Below are 20276 nucleotides of genomic sequence, written 5' to 3' on the forward strand. Positions count from 1 at the left end.
CTGGGCAGGAGGTACAGAGGTACAGAAGCGTGAAGTCTCACACCACCAGAATCAGGAACAGCTACTTTCCTACAACTATTACGATCCTGAACTGACCAGCACAACCCTAATCCTATCACAACAACGGATCACTGCAGACCACCTTTTGCATTGTCATGTGTTTTGAACTGATGTCTTGTTTTTGCACAATCTTTTTTCCTTATTTGACTGTCCTGACTAAATTATGTATAATTTATGTTTTTTGGGTTGTTTGAGTCTATGCAACTGTGATGCGACGGCAAGCATGATTTTCACTGTACCTTTACCTCACTGTGTTGTCCATATGACATTAAACTACACTTGATCTTGTAGTGAAGCATCGATAGTAATGGCAACTGTTGCACAGTTCATGTTGACAGGGCAGCACAGTGGCGCAGCGGTAGAATTGCTGCCTCACATCAACAGGGACCAGGGTTCAATCCTGACTACGGGTGCCTGTATGGAGTTTGTACGTTCTCCGTGTACACATGAGTTTTCCCCAGATGCTCCGTTTCTTTCCACATTCTTGACTTCAGTAAACTGTCCCTGGTGTGTAGGTTAGAACTAGTGTAGGGGAGATTGCTGGCCAGCGTGGACTCAGTGGGCTGAAGGGCCTGTTTTCACGCTGTAACTCTTAAACGAAACTAAAGGTAATCAACAATTTTATTTTACAGAGACATGGACCAAAAAAAAATGGTGTGTAGGGTGGATTAGAAACTAGGTGTCAAAATTAATCTACTTATTTCAGATGTCGAGAGAGACTTACCAAGTTATTTCCATTGCATGTCATTTTTTCGAGAAATACGCCCTCTGGTTGTGACTCCTCCTTTTGGTAGAGTTCAGTGCAATCAGGCGGGTCATCACTGCTCTTCAGGCTGGATGTGGCGGTGGTGTCAGGGCGCACTGCCATGAACCTCAAAATAAGTATCTTAATCACAGTGCCAGAATTCCTCAGGGCATTCACCGCTTCACAATGAGTAACATTTTGTAAACTTATTCCGTTGACCTGAAAAGGCAGAGTGTTCGTTGGCACAAGAACAAAGGCCGGCGCAGTGTCACATCCATAGAGTTGCTGCCTTAAGGGCCTGTCCCACTAACGTGATTTTCTAGCGACTGTCTGTGACTTTTAAGCTTGAGGACACTCGCATGAAAAACCTTGAGCCGGATCGAACGTCGGCGACGAAACCGCGAGCCGGATCGACCGTCTGCGCACACACACACACACACACACACACACACCGCAAAGGCAGGGGCCAGGGAAAGCGGGGGAGCGGGGGAGCGGTGTCTGAAATTTGCACCCGTGATGAACAGGAAGGTAATAGACGGCTGGCACAATTACGGTAAATCCTATAGCAGGGGAGAGAGGGGGAGAGAAGGGGGGAGAAGGGGGGAGAAGGAGTAGAGACATTTTTAAGAAGCCAGACAACTTTTAATAAAGTTTAGCGGGCATTTAACATTACCGGTCAGTTTACTTACCTTTGTTTTTCTCCACAAGCTTTACCTTCGACTGCCCTCGATTACCTTTGATTGCCTTAGATTACCTACGAATAACATGCCGACCTACTATGACCTACCTCGACTAAACCTACGAGTAAAAAAATATCTATTTTTTCCATGGCGACTTTTTTTACTCGCAGACATTTTTCAGCATTTTGAAAAATACGCCGCGACCCTAACTGAGGCCTCGAGTACGCGGGGACTACTCTCAAGCATGAAGGAGAGTTACAAAGACCTCCTGGGATATCTTGTTGACCATGCTGCAAGTATGAGTTGAGGGCAAACTCTTCTAAACGCGAATTAGGCTGCTGCGGTGGGACAGGCCCTTTACAGTGTCAGGTTCAATCCTGACTATGGGTGCTGTCCATACAGAGTTTGCACGTTCTCCCTGAGCATTCAGAAGACGTGCAGGATTGAAAATTAATGGGCCTCTGTAAATCATCCCGAGTGTAAGGATAGTGTACAGGTGATTGTTGGTTGGCATGGTGGGCTGAATAGCCTTTCCACACTTTATCTCCAAACTAAACTAAATTAAACACCGTTCTCTGTAATCACCTTTATACTCATTCCAATAACGAGGAAAATCTGCCAGAATTACGAACACACAAAAGAAGAATAATCGCCAAACACAGATGTCACCATTCAATACGATTATGGCAGATCATCCAAAATCAGTACCCCGTTCCTCCTTTCTCCCCATATCCCTTGGTTCTTTTAGCCCTAAGAGCTCGATCTAACTTTCTCTTGAAAACATCCGGTGAATTTGCCTCCACTGCCTTCTCTGGCAGAGAATTCCACGGATTCACAACTCTCTGGGTGAAAAGGTTTTTCCTCATCTCAGTCCTAATTGACCTATCGCTTATTCTTAAACCCCTGTCCCACTTACGTGTCCTTGGCACGTAATTACGCAACCTCGTGGTCGTATTGAGGCGCGACGGCATGCGCGATTTCATGCGCCTGCACAGCCGTCTGGAGCACGTGACGTCATTTGAAGATGGACACAAAATGCTGGAGTAACTCAGCGGGACCAGCAGCATCTCTGGAGAGAAGGAATGGGTGACGTTTCGTGTCGAGACTCTTCTTCAGTCTGAAGGAAGCGTCTTGACATGAAACGTCACCCATTGCTTATCTCCAGAGATGCTGCTGGTCCCGCTGAAATGAATGCACTCAACTCTAAGAGACAATATCAAACTCTATATCTAATCTGAGCAAGTGTGAGGCGTTACACTTTCAGAGGTTGGCCCAAGGTGCTGCAGGACAGAATCATGATAGTCCAAAGGATAAATGTGCATGGAAGTGCAGATTGCTGGTGGTTGTGCATAGTCTTGTTATTACCTGTTTTCAGGACTGGCTTCGTTGACCTTTCATTGAATTATGCAAGTATTTCTTTTTTTGCTTGCAAATCAGCCATGTGAAATTAGCCAAGGGTGTTTTCGAATAATTATCATTCCATGCTGCTACATGAAAGTTATTAGGAGGATATTGCCATGACATCCGATACTAGCAGTTCAAAGGTGTTTTTCTAAGGGTCAGAACATGTGACAAAGTAGGGTGTTGCCTCAAATTGCAGCTGCAACACAAGGCATTCTACTTCCCTGGAGAGGGAGCACATGGTATCCACTTAGGTGAGATGTCAACTGTGTGTCAACTTTCCTTCAAAGCTCCAAGTGCCACTGTATGTAGCAGCTAGTAACAGTCAGCTAGGTTTCCTGCTGAGAAAGATTTGTACCTCAGTAATAGACTACAAGAGTCAGCTGGTTACAGAGGGAAGTTAAACAGGAAATGTATACAGAAAAAGACAGAGTGCTGGAGTAGCTCAGCGGGTGAGGCAGCAACTCGAGAACTTGGATAAGTGACGTTTCAGGACAGGACCCTTCTTCAGACCGATTGTAAATGGGGGGAGGGGGGGCTGGGAGAAAGAAAGCTGGGAGCAGAGGGGCAGGACATATCCTGCAGGCAATGGGGGGGCAGATACAGGTGAGGTGGGTGGGGGGGGGGGGGGGGGGGGGGGGGGGGGTTGATTGACAGATGGTTGAACAAAGGCCAGAGATAAAAAGACAGAAGGTGTGAGACAAAAGGATTGAAGAGCTGTGAATTGTGAAGCAAGAGGAAGGAATGTAGGTGGAAGGGGAGGGGGAGGGGGGAGAGAAAAAGGTAAGAGCCCAATTGGTGCACAAGGTCGGGGGAGGAGTGGGGGTGGGGTATTATGAGCAGTTATGGGGGGAAGAAGGGAGAGGGGAAGGTTATGAATATATACACATATTATTTCTCAGAATAGCTTTCATGAATATATTATCTGCTTTGAATGTCACTCAATGAGAGGACATAATTTTCAAGCCAGATTTGAAGTTTTTCCATATAATAAAAGTACCAGCTAAACCTTGAAGGTTGCAGGAAGGCTCCAGGGCTCGAGAAGCCGTGAGCTTAGCATGTTACTTTCCTGCTGCAAACCTCACTGTCCACACAAGCTACACTGATGAGTAAGAAAACATTCCCTGCACATGTGCTAACGAGCCCTGCTACCAAGGGGCTGAAAGTTTTACATTCCTTAAGAGTGTAAGCAGAGAGAGGAAACGTGTTAAAAATTACAGGTATAAACGCAAGGATATGTGTTAGTCCTCAAAGGTGATCTGAAAAACACCTTCTTACATATCCCTCTCCCATCCTTTTCCAATAACAGATGAAGTTGGCTCATCAGCTCGTGGATGCCACTCACATTACATGTTATTGCATGACTCCCTTGTTTCAAGCTTTTCACTGTACCTCGGCACACGTGACAATAAACTCAACTCAATTCTTTAGTTTTAGGTTTAGTTGAGAGCCACAGCACAGACACAGGCCCTTCGGCCCTTCGAGTCCGCACTGACCAGCCACACTAGCACAATCGTACACATCAGGGACAGTGTTTTAAGGCCAGTGCAGCTCAACCTTAAAGGGTAGACAGGCTTGAGGGGCGAGTGGCCAACTTCTGCTATTTTCTTATGTTCCTATACCTGAGTAATATTATCAACATGTTTCATAATCTGGAAAATGACACTGGGATCATTCCAATTACAAACATTTCCCTTTTCTTTGAACAACCAAATTCTCACATTGCAATGAAAGTGCGAATTATTTTAGCTTGCAATAAACTAATTTAGTTTAGTGGAGAGATACAGTGTGGACACAGGCCCTTTGGCCCACCAAATCAACGCTGACCAGGACGCTAATTCTATGTTATCCCACTTTCACATCCTACACACAAGGGGAAGTTTACAGAAGCCAATTAACCTACAAACCCGCACGTCTTTGGCATGTGGGAGGAAACGGAGCACACAGATGGTCACCCAGAGAACATGCAAACTCCACACAGAAAACATACAAACTCCACACAGAGAACATACAAACTCCGCACAGAGAACATGCAAACTACACACAGAAAACATACAAACCACACAGAGAACATACAAACTCCACACAGAGAACATGCAAACTCTACAAGGAGAACATGCAAACTCCACACAGAAAACATACAAACTCCACACAGAGAACATACAAACTCCACACAGAAAACATACAAACTCCACACAGAGAACATGCAAACTCCACACAGAGAACATACAAACTCCACACAAAGAACATACAAACTCCACGGAGAACATACAAACACTGCACAGAGAACATACAAACTCCACACAGAGAACATACAAATTCCACACAAAGAACATACAAACTCCACACAGAGAACATACAAACTCCACACAGAGAACATACAAACTCTGCACAGAATATCACCCAAGGTCAGGATTGAATACAGGTCTCCAGCACTGTGAGGTAGCAGCTCTACCCCTGCACTACAGTGCAGACTTTAATTTCCTGTGCCCACTGAGGCCCAGTGGTGAAATTCTAGCCTCTGAATTAGCATGTTGTGGGCTCAATTCCTGGTTCAGTACGTTGAGCATAAATTGCTGGTATATAAAACTCCTGTGTAACTCTTATGTTCATCAGACTTTTTCCAGTATCCAGGCATATAATTAGTCCTTAAAGCAGATTATGTCATCTTTACCACATCATCTGGTGGCACAGTGGCGCAGCAGTAAACAAAACTGAACCACCACATCATTGCCTGAGGGACCATGCTGCTGACCAATGTTAGCTGTGTCCATCAGTGATTATCGACCAAAGGATTTTCACTGCTCTCCATTGATCCAATTCAGGAAGGAGCTTATATAATAGCAACTTTTCTTTTATTTCTTTAGTTTAGTTTAGAGATACGGCACAGAAACAGGCCCTTCGGCCCATCGAGTCCACGTCGACTAGCGATCCTTGTACACTAATACTATCCTACACACAGTAGGGACAATTTACAATTTTTACCAAGCCAATTAACCTCCAAACCTGTACATCTTTGGACTGTGGGAGGAAACCAGAGCACCCGGAGAAAACCCACACAGGTCACGGGGAGAACATGCAAATTCCATACTGACGGCACCCGCAGCCAGGATTAAAACCCGGGTCTCTGGTGATGTAAGGCAGCAACTCCACCGCTCCATCACCGTGCTGCCACGGCGTTACGTCAAATCGGCCTGATCTACTCAAACAAGGATACAATTCAGGAACGCCTTTCAAATGTTACCAGGAATGAAACAGGAACAACAGAAAAAGCTCTTGTATGCAACATACCTCCAACATGATGTCTCCAACTCGTAAACCTGCCAAATCAGCAGGGCCACCCCTCGAGACTTTTGAAATGATGATCCCCTGGTACAGATACCATCAATCAGTATGTTACAGTAATTGCAGCAGGAGTTTTGTTTTGAAATTAGAAGTTTCATAATCCTCTGAACACCACCACTGTTGCATGTTTTAACAAGATCCTTGAGTGAATCCAAGAAGTATTTTGTACAAAAGGACACAAAGTGCTGTAATAACAAGCATATTGCTGGTGATTGTGTACAAAATCATGAGAGGAGTAGGTCAAGTAGATGCACAGAGTCACTTGCCCAGAGTTGGAGAATCAAGAACCAGAGGACATAAGTTTAAGGTGAGGAGGGAATGATTTAATAGAAACGGAACGTGTAACTCTTTGACACAAAGGGTGGTGGGTGTATGGAACAAGCTGCCAGAGGTAGTAGTTGAGACAGGTACTATTGCAAAGTTTAAGACACATTTGGACAGGTACATGGATAGGACATGTTTAGAGCGACATGGGCCAAATGCAGGCAGGCGGGACTAATGTACATGGGACATGTTGGTCAGTGTGGGTAAGTAGGGCTGAATGGCCTGTTTCCATACTGTATGACTCAATAACTCTGACTATAAGACTTTTGTGCAAAAGGCACAAAGCGCTGGAGTAACTCAACAGGACGGGCAACATATCAGAAGAAAATGGAAAGGTGACATTTCGGATCTGGACCCGTCTTCAAACTATTTTTTTTTTTAAACTTGAGCTTTTTGTACATCATTTAGTCAATGATTTACTCAAAATAGCCAATCTATTTCCCCTTCCACCTCACATAAGAAAACCAAAATAAAAGAGCAAATAGTTTTTCAGTCAATAAAAAATAAATCAGAGAGAAAAAAACTGCAAATTCTGGACATCTGAAACAAAATCAGAAAAATGCTGGAAACACTTAGCAGATCAGGCAGTGTCTGTGGAGAGAGAAACAATCAGCATTTTGGGTCTGCGATCCTTCATCAGAACAAACGTTAACTGTTTCTCTTTACACAGTTGCTGTCCGACCCGCTTAGTGTTTGCAGAATTTGCAGTTTTTGCACTACATTCACAGAAGCTGTTCACATAAGAAGAATTTTACAACTGTATGGTATATCTCCTGGAATTAATTCAGAGACGTGTTCCTTATGCTAATAACATTTGAAATAGGAGAGAATTTTTGCAGTCTTACTCAGCAGATGGCTTGTGTAATATTGGGAGTGAACCCATTAACAAATTGTACGATGTATTCAACTACTCTCTGTATATATTGTTACAGTACATTTAATTTAACTAACTGGAAGCAGGTGCCTGTATTGGAGAAGGGTTCATAGTAAAATAAGTAATGCTCCATTGCTCTCTGCAAGTTCATTTGCTTAACAAAGCACTTTGTTAGTTTTACTGTAAATCAAAAATACTGCAGATGTTCCAAATTTGAAATAAAAACAGAAAATGTTTATTTTTTCACATTCACTTTCAAAAGTTAGTTTTATGTTGCAGGGAGGTGAATGGAGATTTAGATTGGACAGTGGGAAGAGCAATAACACCGCTATAAGAGCTGCAGCCTCACAGCTCCAACAACCCTGGTTCAATCTCGACCTCTGCTGCTGTCCATGTGGTGTTTGCACAATCTCCCTGTTAAATCTTGGGCTTCCTCCCACATCCCAAAGACATCCACGGTTGGAAGGTTAAATGGTCACTGTAAGTTCCCACTCATTTATTGGTGAGTTGTAAAATCTGGGTAGTATTGATAAGAATATGAATGGACAATATTTGCGTAAATGGTGAAAAAATAATATTAGTGTAAACAGATGCAAGATCACTGACACAGACTTGGCGTGTCAAAGAGCCTGGTTCCATGCACCGATGCACTATATAACATGGAGAATGATTCTGATGGGGAACAGCAGGGATTGCTTCAGTAATTAGGCTGTCTCTGGTGCTATCTGGCAACTTGAACCACCCAATGAGAGAGATTCATTTTCTTCCCCACCCACTGCTACTTACAACACACATGCTTTCCCCTTTTACGAGTCCTGAAGACGAGTCTTCAACCCATCTCTCTTTCCACGGAGGCTGCCTGACTCTAGGAAGGACGTGGATGGCAGAGGAGATTCACCAGGATGTTGCCTGGTTTGGGGCACTTGGGGAACTATGGGGAAAGATCAGATAGGTTGGGTTTAATTTTCCTGGAGCAAACGAGACTTAAGGGTGACCAGATAGAAATACATAAGATTATAAGAGGCAGAAATTGGGGGAGAGAATCCATATATCTACCAATAAAAACGAGAGTACGCAGTTAAGCCAAAAAGTAGGAGATTTAAAGTGAATCTGATGGATGTTTTTTTATTTTTACTTAGTGAATAAAACATACTGCCGGAAGTGGTGGTGGAATCTGGTACAATTACTTTTTCTAAGAGGCATTAGGTATTGTCTTTCCATCTATTTATGTAGCTTTTAACCTGCAGGTTTGCTATAGACCTTCCCTTCATTTATCAATAATCAAAGTTTGATAACTGCAAACCTTCAACAGGATGGCGTAGGAAATATTTAAATCATTAGCCAACACTTTTACAAAAGAAATAATGGATTAAAAACATTACCTAATAGAAAACACACATGAGTGAGGGAGAAAATAATTCACTGGCAAAACATTAGCTCTCTTGTTCAGATATTGATCGAGTGCGTGGGTTGCTTTTTAATGAATGCAAGCACATTTTATTCTAAAACAATACATTACTTCTAATTGTCTTCTTTGAAAGAATGCTCAAGGTCCCGGCTGCATCTATAATAGTCGGACTGAACCAGAGAACATGCCAGACATGACTTAAAGCCCCAATAATAAAAAAAAAAGTTTTAAACTTATTGGGATATTAAAACAAAAGAAACTTGTGAGTTTACTTTATCAGTATGAGAGGATAAGATTTGAGTCGAATTACTTTATACTGAAGAGCTTTGTGACATTTTACTGCCATCACACAGGCCCAAGCTGAACTTGCATGTGACATAGTCTTAGAATCATACATAGAGCATGGAAGCAAGCCAATTTGCCCACCTTGTCCATGCCGAACAAAATGCCCCATCTGCACTAGTCCCACCTACCCATGTTAGGCCCATAGCCATCAAACCCTTTCCTATGCATGTACATGCCCAAATGTATTTTAAAAAGCTGTTGTAGTACTAAACTTCCCGGATACTTCAAAGTGTATTGGTCGCAGGGCAACGCCCGCTCTCTCTCAAACGAGAAGTACTCCATTGTGCAGGTATGGAGAAAACTATTTAAAATGGAGCTTTGCAGGCAGGTAGCAAAAAGTAACTTCGATTTGAACTCCAGAGGGCAGCAGCTATCAGGAATACGTGCCAACGACAATAATTAGCATCGTAAAAAGCTTGGCTGAGTTGCACACACCTGGCAGTATACCACCTGGCACCATGCACAAAGTGCATTATGAGCGCTGGCTAATAACTCTACAAATGACGTTGCAACAACTATACAAGAGAGCATTAAATATCTATATTACTAAAACTCTGTTCTTGACCGGTTTTGGCTTTCTGTGCTGCGGTTTCCGAGAGTACGCCGCCACCTACGGCCGTCATTTTTGGCCACCTTGCTCAGAGCCCCCCTCCGCCACGTGTGTGCCGAGGATTTTTCCCGTTGATGAAAATTGACAGAGATATTAATGTTTTTACAACATTCCCCATTCTCTCTGCTGCCCCTGCTGGAGGGAGGGGGAGCGACTATATAAAACCAGGAAGTGGTGTGCCTCAATCAGTCTCTGCAAGTGGTGTGCCTCAATCAGAGCTTTGAATGACACTGACAAATGTCTACAGCACTGTGAGTACCCTTAATTTGGTTTGAAAATGAAAATATGGTTAGAGGTAAAAAAGCACTGCCTGCAAATAGTTGTTTGGGTTTGGGTTGAAGTAAAAAAGCACTGTCTCTCCCCCCCCCCCCCTCTCCCCTCTCCCCCCCCCCCTCCTCCTCCCTCCTCCTCTCCCTCTCCCCTCCCTCCCTCCCCCCCCCCTCTCTCCTCCCCCCTCCCTCCCCCCCCTCTCTCCCCCCCCCCTCCCTCTCCCCCCCCCCCCCTCTCCTCCCCCCCCCCCCCTCCCCCCCGTCTCCCCCCTCCCCCCTCCCCCCCCCCCTCCCCTCCCCCCCCCCCCCCCCCCCCTCCACCCCCCCCCCCCCCCCCCCCCCCCCCTCCCCCCCCCCTCCCCCCCACTCCCCCCCCTCCCCCCCCCCCCTCTCTCCTACTCTCCCCTACCTTCTGTGGCAGAGAATTCCCCCCCTGTTCATGCCTTCTCTCCATATCCCTTAACTCCGCTATCCATAAGAATTGCCACAGATAGTGGTGGAAGACAAGTCACTGGGTATTTTAAACGCGGAGATTGATAGGTCATTGATTAATGAGGGCGTCAAATGTTACAGGGAGAAGGCAGGAGAATGTGGTTGAGAAAGAAAATAGATCAGCCGTGATCAAATAGCAGAGCAGACTGGGGCCAAATGGCCAAATTCTGCCCCTATGTCTTAGGGCTAGTATTAAGGTGAGATAAGGCACCCACATTCTGACAAGTAGTCCATATAAGATAGACCCAACATTTGCTTCACAGAACCTGCTGTAGAGGTATGTGCGTGTAAACATAAAACAAAGCAAAGATTATAAAAAGGCTGATTTATATCCAGCTCCTCATTTCACTCACTTAAGATCAAGTGTCTTCATCTAATGCAAAGGCACTTGAAGACTCAAGTGTAGGACTAGCTGTCTTTTCTATTCAATCCACACCTCTGTTAAATAAAGCAAATCTCATGTACCTGGCAAAGTAGATTCAAGTCTGAAAATTGCCAACACCAACAGCAAGGAGAGATATCAAATCAATAAATAATCTATACTGAGAAAAAAAATATTTTCCAGTAGGCAAGTACTTCCATGCTATTTCAATTCACATTTCACTTAGAGAAACTTACTTCAGGGTTGATTTTATATGGAGTTGATCCCTTTCCTCCAGCAATGCTGATTCCCAGACTTCCCATCTGGCTACACACTGTAATACTGACCTATAACAAAAGTACAAATCAGAAGTGGTGGAGTTTAGTTTACTTTGGTTTCGAGATACAGAGCGGAAACAGTCCCTTCGGCCCACCAAGTCCCCGCCGACCAGCGATCACCGCACACTAACACGATCACACACTAGGGACAATTTACAATTACACCAAGCCAATTAACCTACAAAATTATATGCCTTTGGAGTGCAGGAGGGAAACTGGAGATCCCAGAGAAAACCCACGCTGGTCACGGGGAGAACGAACAAACTCCGTACAGACATGTCCCGTACTCAGGATCAAACCCGGGTCTCTGGTGCTGTAAGGCAGCAACTCTACCGCTGTGCCACTGTGCCGCCCGTTTCAGTAATGTTTGTGGCAAGGTATTTATTTTGGGACATAATTTCTACATAACTGGTCTCTGTGCAAAAGCCAACATGACTGCTTGACCAGTGACCTGGGTTTGAATGGGGTGGCATAGTGGCACAGCAATCGAGCTGCTTCTTTTTAGTGCCAGAGACATGGGTTCAATGACAGGCATTCGATGACCCGGGTTCAGAGACAGGTATCAGAGGATACGGGGAGATGGCAGGATAATGGGGTAAAGAGGGAGAGATAGATCAGCCATGATAGAATGGCAGAGTAGACTTGATGGGCCAAATGGCCTAATTCTACTTCTATTCCTTATGACCTTCTGTTCCTGACTATCGGTGCTGTCCGTATGGAGTTTGCACACACACTGTGAATATGTGGGCTTCCTCTGGGTGCTCCATCTAGTTTTATCCCACATTCCAATGACATGCATGTTTGTAGGTGAATTGGCTTTTGTAAATTTGCCACGAGCATGTAGGGTGTGAAACTGGGATAACATGGAGCTAGGGTATGGGCAAAGTAAAGGTCCTTGGCAAGACATTGGATATTTCCAAATCAGGGATTAGTGAGGGTGTCAAATTTTACGAGAAGATGGAGAAGAAATAGGTCGAGAGAGAAAATAGAATGGCGGAGTAGACTCAATGGGCTGAATGGCCTAATTCTGTTCCTATATGTCTTATAATCTTATCCTTCACATTTTTGGGGTCCCAGAACAGGGATGATTACAAGAAAATAGGGAGATGAAGTCAGAAGAAAAATAATGTCATCTCTTAGGAGTGGAATGTAACAATAATACCTTGGTACTCACTGCTATAGATAACATAATACAATTTACTCATGCAATGCTGGAAGATATTACCTTTTTCCAAGTTCCTTTGAATCCAGTAGATATATAGAGTGTTGCTTGGCTTCCGTTAGGCGGCCTAGTCTCTGCGTTTGCATTGTTAGGCGAGCTACGCACATCCTGTCCACTGTTGTTCAAGGTGCAGATCAATTTGCATGGCCTGTGATTTTGATGCACGGAGCCTCTCCTCTGACTGCTGCGGTGAATACCTACCGTTTCAAATACGTTGCCAGAATATTTGGATGCAGACTCCTGAAATTTTTACAAAGTGAAATGACCAAAAGTCAAAATAAATTTAAAAGGATAGCAATAAAATACATGTTTACCTCTGACTGCGAGTTGCGGGGTTGAAGAGTGCCTAAATACGGCTGGAACCGCGGGACTCTGCGAGCGCACGCCGGGGGCTTAACAAATACCCGGTGTTGCCTTGCATCATATGGCCGCGGGACAATCACCATCGATGCTTTGACTTTGACTCCTGAAATTTTTGCAGTGGAAGTGAAATTTGGATCACAGCGAAAGTCATGTAAAATACATGTGTTTTAATGTAAGGATCAAGGGGTCCAATGACAATTAAAATACATCTTGTATCTTGTAAGAATGTATTTGCAGAGAGACGTATTTGTGTGGTGTATCTCACAGTCTCGGCAGCAGAATTGACTGTTTTATTTTAAACATTCAATATTTTTATTTTAAACATATTCTCAGTCTCAGCAACCATTGTGTTATAAATGTTAATGTGGGAAACGTTGCCTCAAGATCTTGTAAACACCAATGTACCAGTGGCTAAATAATCTGTTCAGGGCTTTGGTGGAATAGCTAATATTGGCTGGGACCAGTCGTTTTCAAACTCAGACCAGATGATTTTTAATGTTCATCTGAAAGAGCTAAGAGGACCTCACATAACAGCTCATTCTGAAAATAGACACAAAAATGCAGGAGTAACTCAACGGGACATGCAGCATCTCTGGAGAGAAGGAATAGGCGACGTTTCGGGTCGGGTCTGAGAAAGGGTCCAGACCCGAAACGTCACCCATCTGTTTCAGTATCAGAAACACAAGATAAAAAATTATTGACCTGGCAAATCTGTTTCCTTCTACACAGATGCCGCATGACCTGCTGAGTGTTTCCATCATCTCCTCTTTCTCAGAACAACCACCGTCTGAAGAAGTTTGGGTTTCGACCCAAAAAGCCATCCATTCCTTCTCTCCAGTGATGCTGCTTGTCCCACTGAGTTGCTCCAACATTTTGTATTTATCTTCAGTGTAAACCAGCATCTGCAGTTCCTTCCTACACATTTCATTCTGAAAGCCAGGCCCCCACATACCTGCAGCGCTGCATTAGTATTGCGTAGGAGAAAGACAATGAAAATACAACTGCTACAAATCAAGAGTCAAGTGCATTTAATTGTCATACACACTGACAACGGAACAATTAAATTCTTACTTGCAACAATTTAACAGGCTCATAGACTCAATATCCACAGATAATAAAATAATTTAAAAAATAAATACATTAATAACCATAGAACTTTGCAAAACAAAGTCTGATATATAAAGAGAAAATGGTGGAAACACTCAGCAGATCATGCAGCATCTGTGTGGAAGGAGACTCAAACTGCTACAAGGTGAAATCAGGAGGTAGTTCAAACGACAGCAGAGTATCACTCGCTGACAAGCTCAATGCGTTCTACGCACAGTTCGATAGGGAGAATCCTCGGAAAGCGCCTGGACCTGACGGTATACCTGGTCGAGTTCTCAAGACCTGTGCAGACCAACTGGCGGGAGTTTCTGCAGACATTTTCAACCTATCGCTTCTGAGGTCAGAGGCCCCTACCTGCTTTAAGAGGGCATCAATAATACCGGTGCCCAGGAAGAATAAGGTGATGTGCCTCAATGACTTCGACCAGGGGTGATGAAGTGCTTTGAGAGGTTGGTTATGGTGCACATCAACTCCTACCTCGATAAGAACCTCGACCCACTACAGTTCGCATACTGCCACAACAGGTCAACGGAGGATGCAATTTCACTGGCTCTCCACTCCGCATTGGACCACTTGGACTAAAAACATTTACGTCAGCCTGTTGTTTATAGACTACAGCTCGGCATTTAATACCATCATCCCTTCCAAGCTGGTTATCAAACCCATGAAACTGGGCCTCTGCGCATCCCTCTGCAATTGGATCCTTGACTTCCTCATCCACAGACCACAGTCTGTTCGAATTGGAGGAACCACTTCATCCTCAGTAACAATTACTGCAGGAGCACCTCAAGGCTGCGTGCTCAGCCCCCTGCTTTACTCACTATACCCATGACTGCGTAGCCAGACATAATGCGAACTCCATCATCAAGTTCGCCGACAACACAACTGTGGTCGCCAAATCTTTCCTGGACCCAGCACACCGATGCAATTATAAAGAAGGCACATCAGCGACTCTACTTCTTGAGAAGATAATGGAGATTCGGCATGTCGAAAAGGATTCACCTAAACTTCTACAGCTGCACGATAGAGAGCATTCTGACTGGTTGCATCGTGGCCTGGTTCGGCAACTTGAACATCCAGGAGCGAAAAAGACTACAAAAAGTTGTGATCACTGCCCAGTCCATCACCGGCTTTGACTTCCCCACCATCGAAGGGATCAATCGTAGTCGCTGCCTCAAAAAGGCAGCCAAAATCATCAAGGACCCACACCATCCTGGCCACACACTCATCTCACCACTGCCATCAGGAAAAAGGTACTGGAGCCTGAAAACTGTAACGTCCAGGTTCAGGAGCAGCTTCTTCCCTACAGCCATCAGGCTATTAAACACAACAACAAATAAGCTCTGAACTGCAAAAGACTATTATTATTTGCTATTTGCACTGTATTTGTTATTTATAGAACTTTTTCTTTTTTTTTTTTCTCCTCCCCCATTATGTACAATGTTTACATATTCACATATTCTGTTGTGCTGCAGCAAGTAAAAATCTCATTGTCCCATCCGGGACATATAACAATAAAACACTTTTGACTCTTGACTTTCCAGGTCAAAGATCGTTTATCTTATGTTTCTGATACTGAAAAACATGGGTGACGTTTCTGGTCGGGACCCTTCTTCAGACCCGACCCGAAACGTCACCTATCCATTTACTCCAGAGATGCTGCTTGACATGCACTCAGCACATTGTGTCTATATCTTTGGTATAAACCAGCATCTGCAGTTTCTACATTTTGAAAAGCTTCATTGTTCAGGTCCTTTTGCATGTGGCAATTAAGCACTTGACTGATCTGGTTACTTTCATAGCCCATTTTCTGTTGCGGACACTCCAAAAATGAACTAAATCAATGATTCCTAGTCACAGCTACTGTTTGTATCCAGGCTGCACAAGCTTGTATTATGGAAAACAGTAGCAGTTTGCCAAATTTTAATCTGACGCAAGTTGCAGACGAGGAATCATTGTAGACGACGTCAGCGAATTAGATTTTGCTCCGTCCGGTGGTCAGTTTACAAATTATTTCTGTGCATCCGATTCCTGTGAACTCTTCCAATAAAATGGGCAAGAGCAGCACAAGTGTTAATCCCCTGGGAGAATGGCTGAGTGATCTGCAGGCGGGCTGACGTCCCGGGCTGCGTTACTGGTTAATCTGCTGATAATCACACACACTGGATCAGAACGTGGTTATCGTCATTCAGTCTCGGATCACGATGAACAAAAGCAGTCTCCACAGAAGAACTACTCAACTGTGGCACGGAATTAAAAACGAGGATTAATTTCCCCCAGCAGACAATGCTGAGGGTCCACACTGACATGATGGTAAAGCGCTTTCAACAGAAGAGACGGTGGCTGTGTTCTGTGAAAAAGCCACCTAATTAGACTCATTCCTTTGTTTTAAAGCAGACTTTATTTCCCGTTGGATCTTCATTCAATGATATTTTCTAATGTTGTTGCAAAATCAGCCTCCAACACCTTTTTGGGCAAAGCACAACAACATTTTTAGACACAAAATGCTGGAGTAACTCAGTGGGACAGGCAGCATCTCTGGATAGAACGAATGGGTAACATATCGGGTCGAGACCCATCTTCAGACCTGATACATCACTCATTACTTCTCTCCAGAAATGCTGCCTGAACCGCTGAGTTGTAACACCAGAGATGTAATGCTGAGGCTCTATGAGGCGCTGGTCAGGCTGCTTTTGGACTACTGTGAGCACATTTGGGCCCCAAATCTGAGGAAGGATGTGCTGGCTCTGGAGAGGGTCCAGAGGAGGTTTACAAGGATGATTCCAGGACTGAGTGGGTTTGCATATGATGAGTGTTTGACAGCACTAAGCCTCTGCTCACTGGAGTTTCGAAGGATGAGGGAGGGACCTCATTGAAACTTACTGAATAATGAAAGGCATAGAGAGAGTGGATGTGGAAAGGATGTTTCCACTGGTTAGGTTAGTCTAAGACCAGAGATCATACTCAGAATTAAAGGGTGCTCTTTTAGAAAGGAGTGAGGAGGAACATCTGTAGTCAGGATAGTTCATCTGTGGAACTCATTGCCACAGAAAGCTGTGGAAGCCAAGTCAATGGATATTTTTAAGGCAGAACTAGACACATTCTTGATTAGAATGACTGTCAAGGCTTATGGGGAGAAGGCAGGAAATTGAGATTAGGAGGCAAAGAACAGCAATGACTGAATGGCAGAATAGACTCGATGGGACAAATAGCCCAATTCTATAACTTGTAACTCCAGCATTTTGTGTCTCTCTTCGGTTTAAACCAGCATCTGCAGTTCCTTCCTACACAATAACCTTTTTACTCCTCTTGGGATGCATCTTAAATCTGTGTCGTGCAGTTAAACATCTGCTAATAGGAAGTTTTCATAACTTATCGGAAAAGAATGAGAAAGTTTTGATACATTTCCTGTTTCCTTTCAATTTAGAAAGTGAATTTATCAGCCCATTAATGGGGAATGGGATTGCTCTGTGATTCTATGTCAACACAGAATAATCTCATTCCCTACTAATTTTCCCCCTGTAACCTATTCTCCCCACATTCCCATCAACTCTGCCCCTTCCCTGGAATCTAGATCTCACCTACACACTGGGGAAAATTTACAGCCACTAAAGCCTTTAAGGATAAGGGTCTTTTAGGACCGAGATGAGAAAATCATTTTTTACACAGAGAGTGGTGAATCTGTGGAATCCTCTGCCACAGAAGGTAGTTGAGGCCAGTTCATTGGCTATATTTAAGAGGGAGTTACATGTGGCCCTTGTTGCTAAATGGATCAGGGGATATGGAGAGAAGGCAGGAACAGGATACTGAGTTGGATGATCAACCATGATCATATTGAATGCGGCGCAGGCTCGAAGGGCCGAATGGCCTATTCCTACCCCTATTTTATATGTTTCTATGTTTCAAATTAATCTCCTAAACCTGCACATTTCAGAGGAAACCCACTCGGTCCAGGGGGGAATGTGAAAACTCCACACAGATAGCACCGGAAGTTAGGATTGAACTGGGGTTTCTGAAGCTGTGAGGCAGTGGATCTACCACTACTGTGTCTCCCTAATTTACTCCATCCAAATAATCATAACATTAAATATCTCAAGTTACTGTACATCTATCCACCACTCTAAAGAGAGCAACCTCACTTGGCACAGTGGTCCAGGGGTGATACAGTGGTGCAGGGGTGATACAGGGGTGCAGGGGTGATACAGGGGTGATACAGTGGTGCAGGGGTGCAGGGGTGCAGTGGTACAGGGGTGGTACAGTGGTGATACAGGGGTGATACAGGGGTGCAGGGGTGGTACAGGGGTGATACAGGGGGTGATAGTGGTGCAGGGGTGATGCAGGGGTGCAGGGGGTGATACAGGGGTGCAGGGGTGATACAGGGGGGGTGCAGGGGTGATACGGTGGTGGAGGGGTGCAGGGGTGCAGGGGTGGTACAGTGGTGCAGGGGTGATACAGGGGTGCAGGGGTGACAGTGGTGCAGGGGTGATAGTGGTGCAGGGGTGATAGTGGTGCAGGGGTGATAGTGGGTGCAGGGGGTGATAGTGGTGCAGGGGGGTGATACAGTGGTGCAGGGGTGTGCAGGGGTGATAGTGGTGCAGGGGTGTGCAGGGGTGATACAGTGGTGCAGGGGTGATACAGGGGTGATACAGTGGTGCAGGGGTGCTACAGTGGTGCAGGGGTGATAGTGGTGCAGGGGTGATAGTGGTGCAGGGGTGATAGTGGTGCAGGGGTGATAGTGGTGCAGGGGTGCAGGGGTGATACAGTGGTGCAGGGGTGCAGGGGTGATACAGTGGTGCAGGGGTGATACAGTGGTGCAGGGGTGATACAGTGGTGCAGGGGTGATAGGTGGTACAGGGGTGATACAGTGGTACAGCTGGTAGGGCCACTGCCTCACAGTACCAGAGACCTGGCTTCAATTCTGATCTCGGGTGCTGTGTATGTGGAGTTTGCATGTTTTCCCCTGTGATCGTGTGAGTTTCCTGCAGGTGTTCTGGTTTCCTCCCACATCCCAAAGACATTCAGGTTTGTAGGCTAATTGGCCTCTTTAAATGATCCCTAATGTGCAGGGAACGGGTGAGAAAGTGGGATAACATAGAACAAGTGTGATCGGGTGATCGTTGGTCGGCATGGGCTCGGTGGGCCCAAGGGCCTGTTTCCATGCTGTATCTCTGAACTAAACTAAACCACCTCACTCTGATTTATAGAGGTTCTCAACATCCACTTAGCTTTTGTATGCCACATCTCTGTCTACAAGGCTTGTGATTTTGTGTGAAGCAGCCTGGCCAACTCACTCTGCATCTTCAGAGATGTGCACAGCTCTGGGTCTCTCTGATCCCACATCCTTCCCAAAATGTGATTTTCAATCTCCAATATATCTTTTTATATGAATAAAATGCTGTGTCATTTTGAAAATGGCCACATTTTTCAGAATTGTTGCAAAATGAAACAATCAATAATGTCAAGATGCAATGGAAGAAGGATGTGCACATAAACAATGAGAATAAAACTGATACAAAAACATGACAAGGTTCCATGCATCTGGATTATGGTGATAAACGACTATTAGCTACTCTACTGAGGTGTACAAAACATAGGCAAATAGGTGGGGGTGGTAACAATCGACTCAAACAATCTCATTGTGGTCACAGGTTACGTACACTGGAGATTAAAATGTCATTTTCAGAGTGAAATCAGGTGATGTCTAATTGTGGTTCAAGATTAGCTAATCATTAATGTACACTTTAGTGTGGTAGAAACAACCTTGTGATTTGCCTACAATATAGTCACTGAACCCTGCTCAATAAATATTTTCTATCACTCAGTGTTTCAAGTACTGTGCAAACTTTCCTTACTTCTTCATAGTGATTCTCCATTTCTTCAGCTTCCTGCTCAGGGCTGGCTCTGTGACCAATGCATCTATCACGACCCGAAGATGGTCTGAGCTCCTGTCTGCCGGAAAATAGTTGGCGTTTGGACTGTAAAGTACCACAGAATGTATGGCTCAAGTCCCAATCAAAAGCGGTTGAGTTTCGCGGGGACTTTGGAGAGCTTTTTAAAGAGATCTACAGGGAAGAAACAGAGATCGGCATTAAATTAACAGAGAGTGTGAGAGAGAGAGAGTGTGTGTGTGTGTGTGCGTGCGGTGTGTGCGGTGTGTGTGTGTGCGTGCGTGTGTGTGTGCGCTGTGTGTTTTGTGTGTGCGGTCTGTGTGTGTGTGTGCGTGTGTGTGGGCATGTACGTGTGTGTGTGTGTACGTGTGTGTATGTGTGTGTGTGTGTGTGTGTGTGTGTGTGTGTGTGTGTGTGTGTGTGTGTGTGTGTGTGTGTCTGTGT

At 44.7% G+C, this 20276-nt stretch overlaps 1 protein-coding gene across 1 annotated transcript in view; it reads right to left on the minus strand.

Annotated features, from left to right (window-relative positions):
- LOC129697035 (disks large homolog 1) overlaps positions 1 to 20276 on the minus strand; it is a 28449-nt gene that overhangs the window by 8039 nt on the left and 134 nt on the right. The window contains exons 1-5 of the mRNA XM_055635228.1: positions 19797 to 20276; positions 12478 to 12714; positions 11172 to 11261; positions 6178 to 6255; positions 785 to 1024 (exon numbers count right to left, since the gene is read on the minus strand). The exon at positions 19797 to 20276 is cut by the window's right edge and continues 134 nt beyond it. Of these exons, the coding sequence (XP_055491203.1) occupies positions 785 to 1024; positions 6178 to 6255; positions 11172 to 11261; positions 12478 to 12714; positions 19797 to 19817 (666 nt within the window). The 5' untranslated portion in view covers positions 19818 to 20276. The remainder of the gene's footprint in view (positions 1 to 784; positions 1025 to 6177; positions 6256 to 11171; positions 11262 to 12477; positions 12715 to 19796) is intronic.

This window comes from Leucoraja erinacea, chromosome 5, assembly GCF_028641065.1.
Source record: "Leucoraja erinacea ecotype New England chromosome 5, Leri_hhj_1, whole genome shotgun sequence".
In the NCBI taxonomy this organism is placed as follows: Eukaryota; Metazoa; Chordata; class Chondrichthyes; order Rajiformes; family Rajidae; genus Leucoraja; species Leucoraja erinaceus.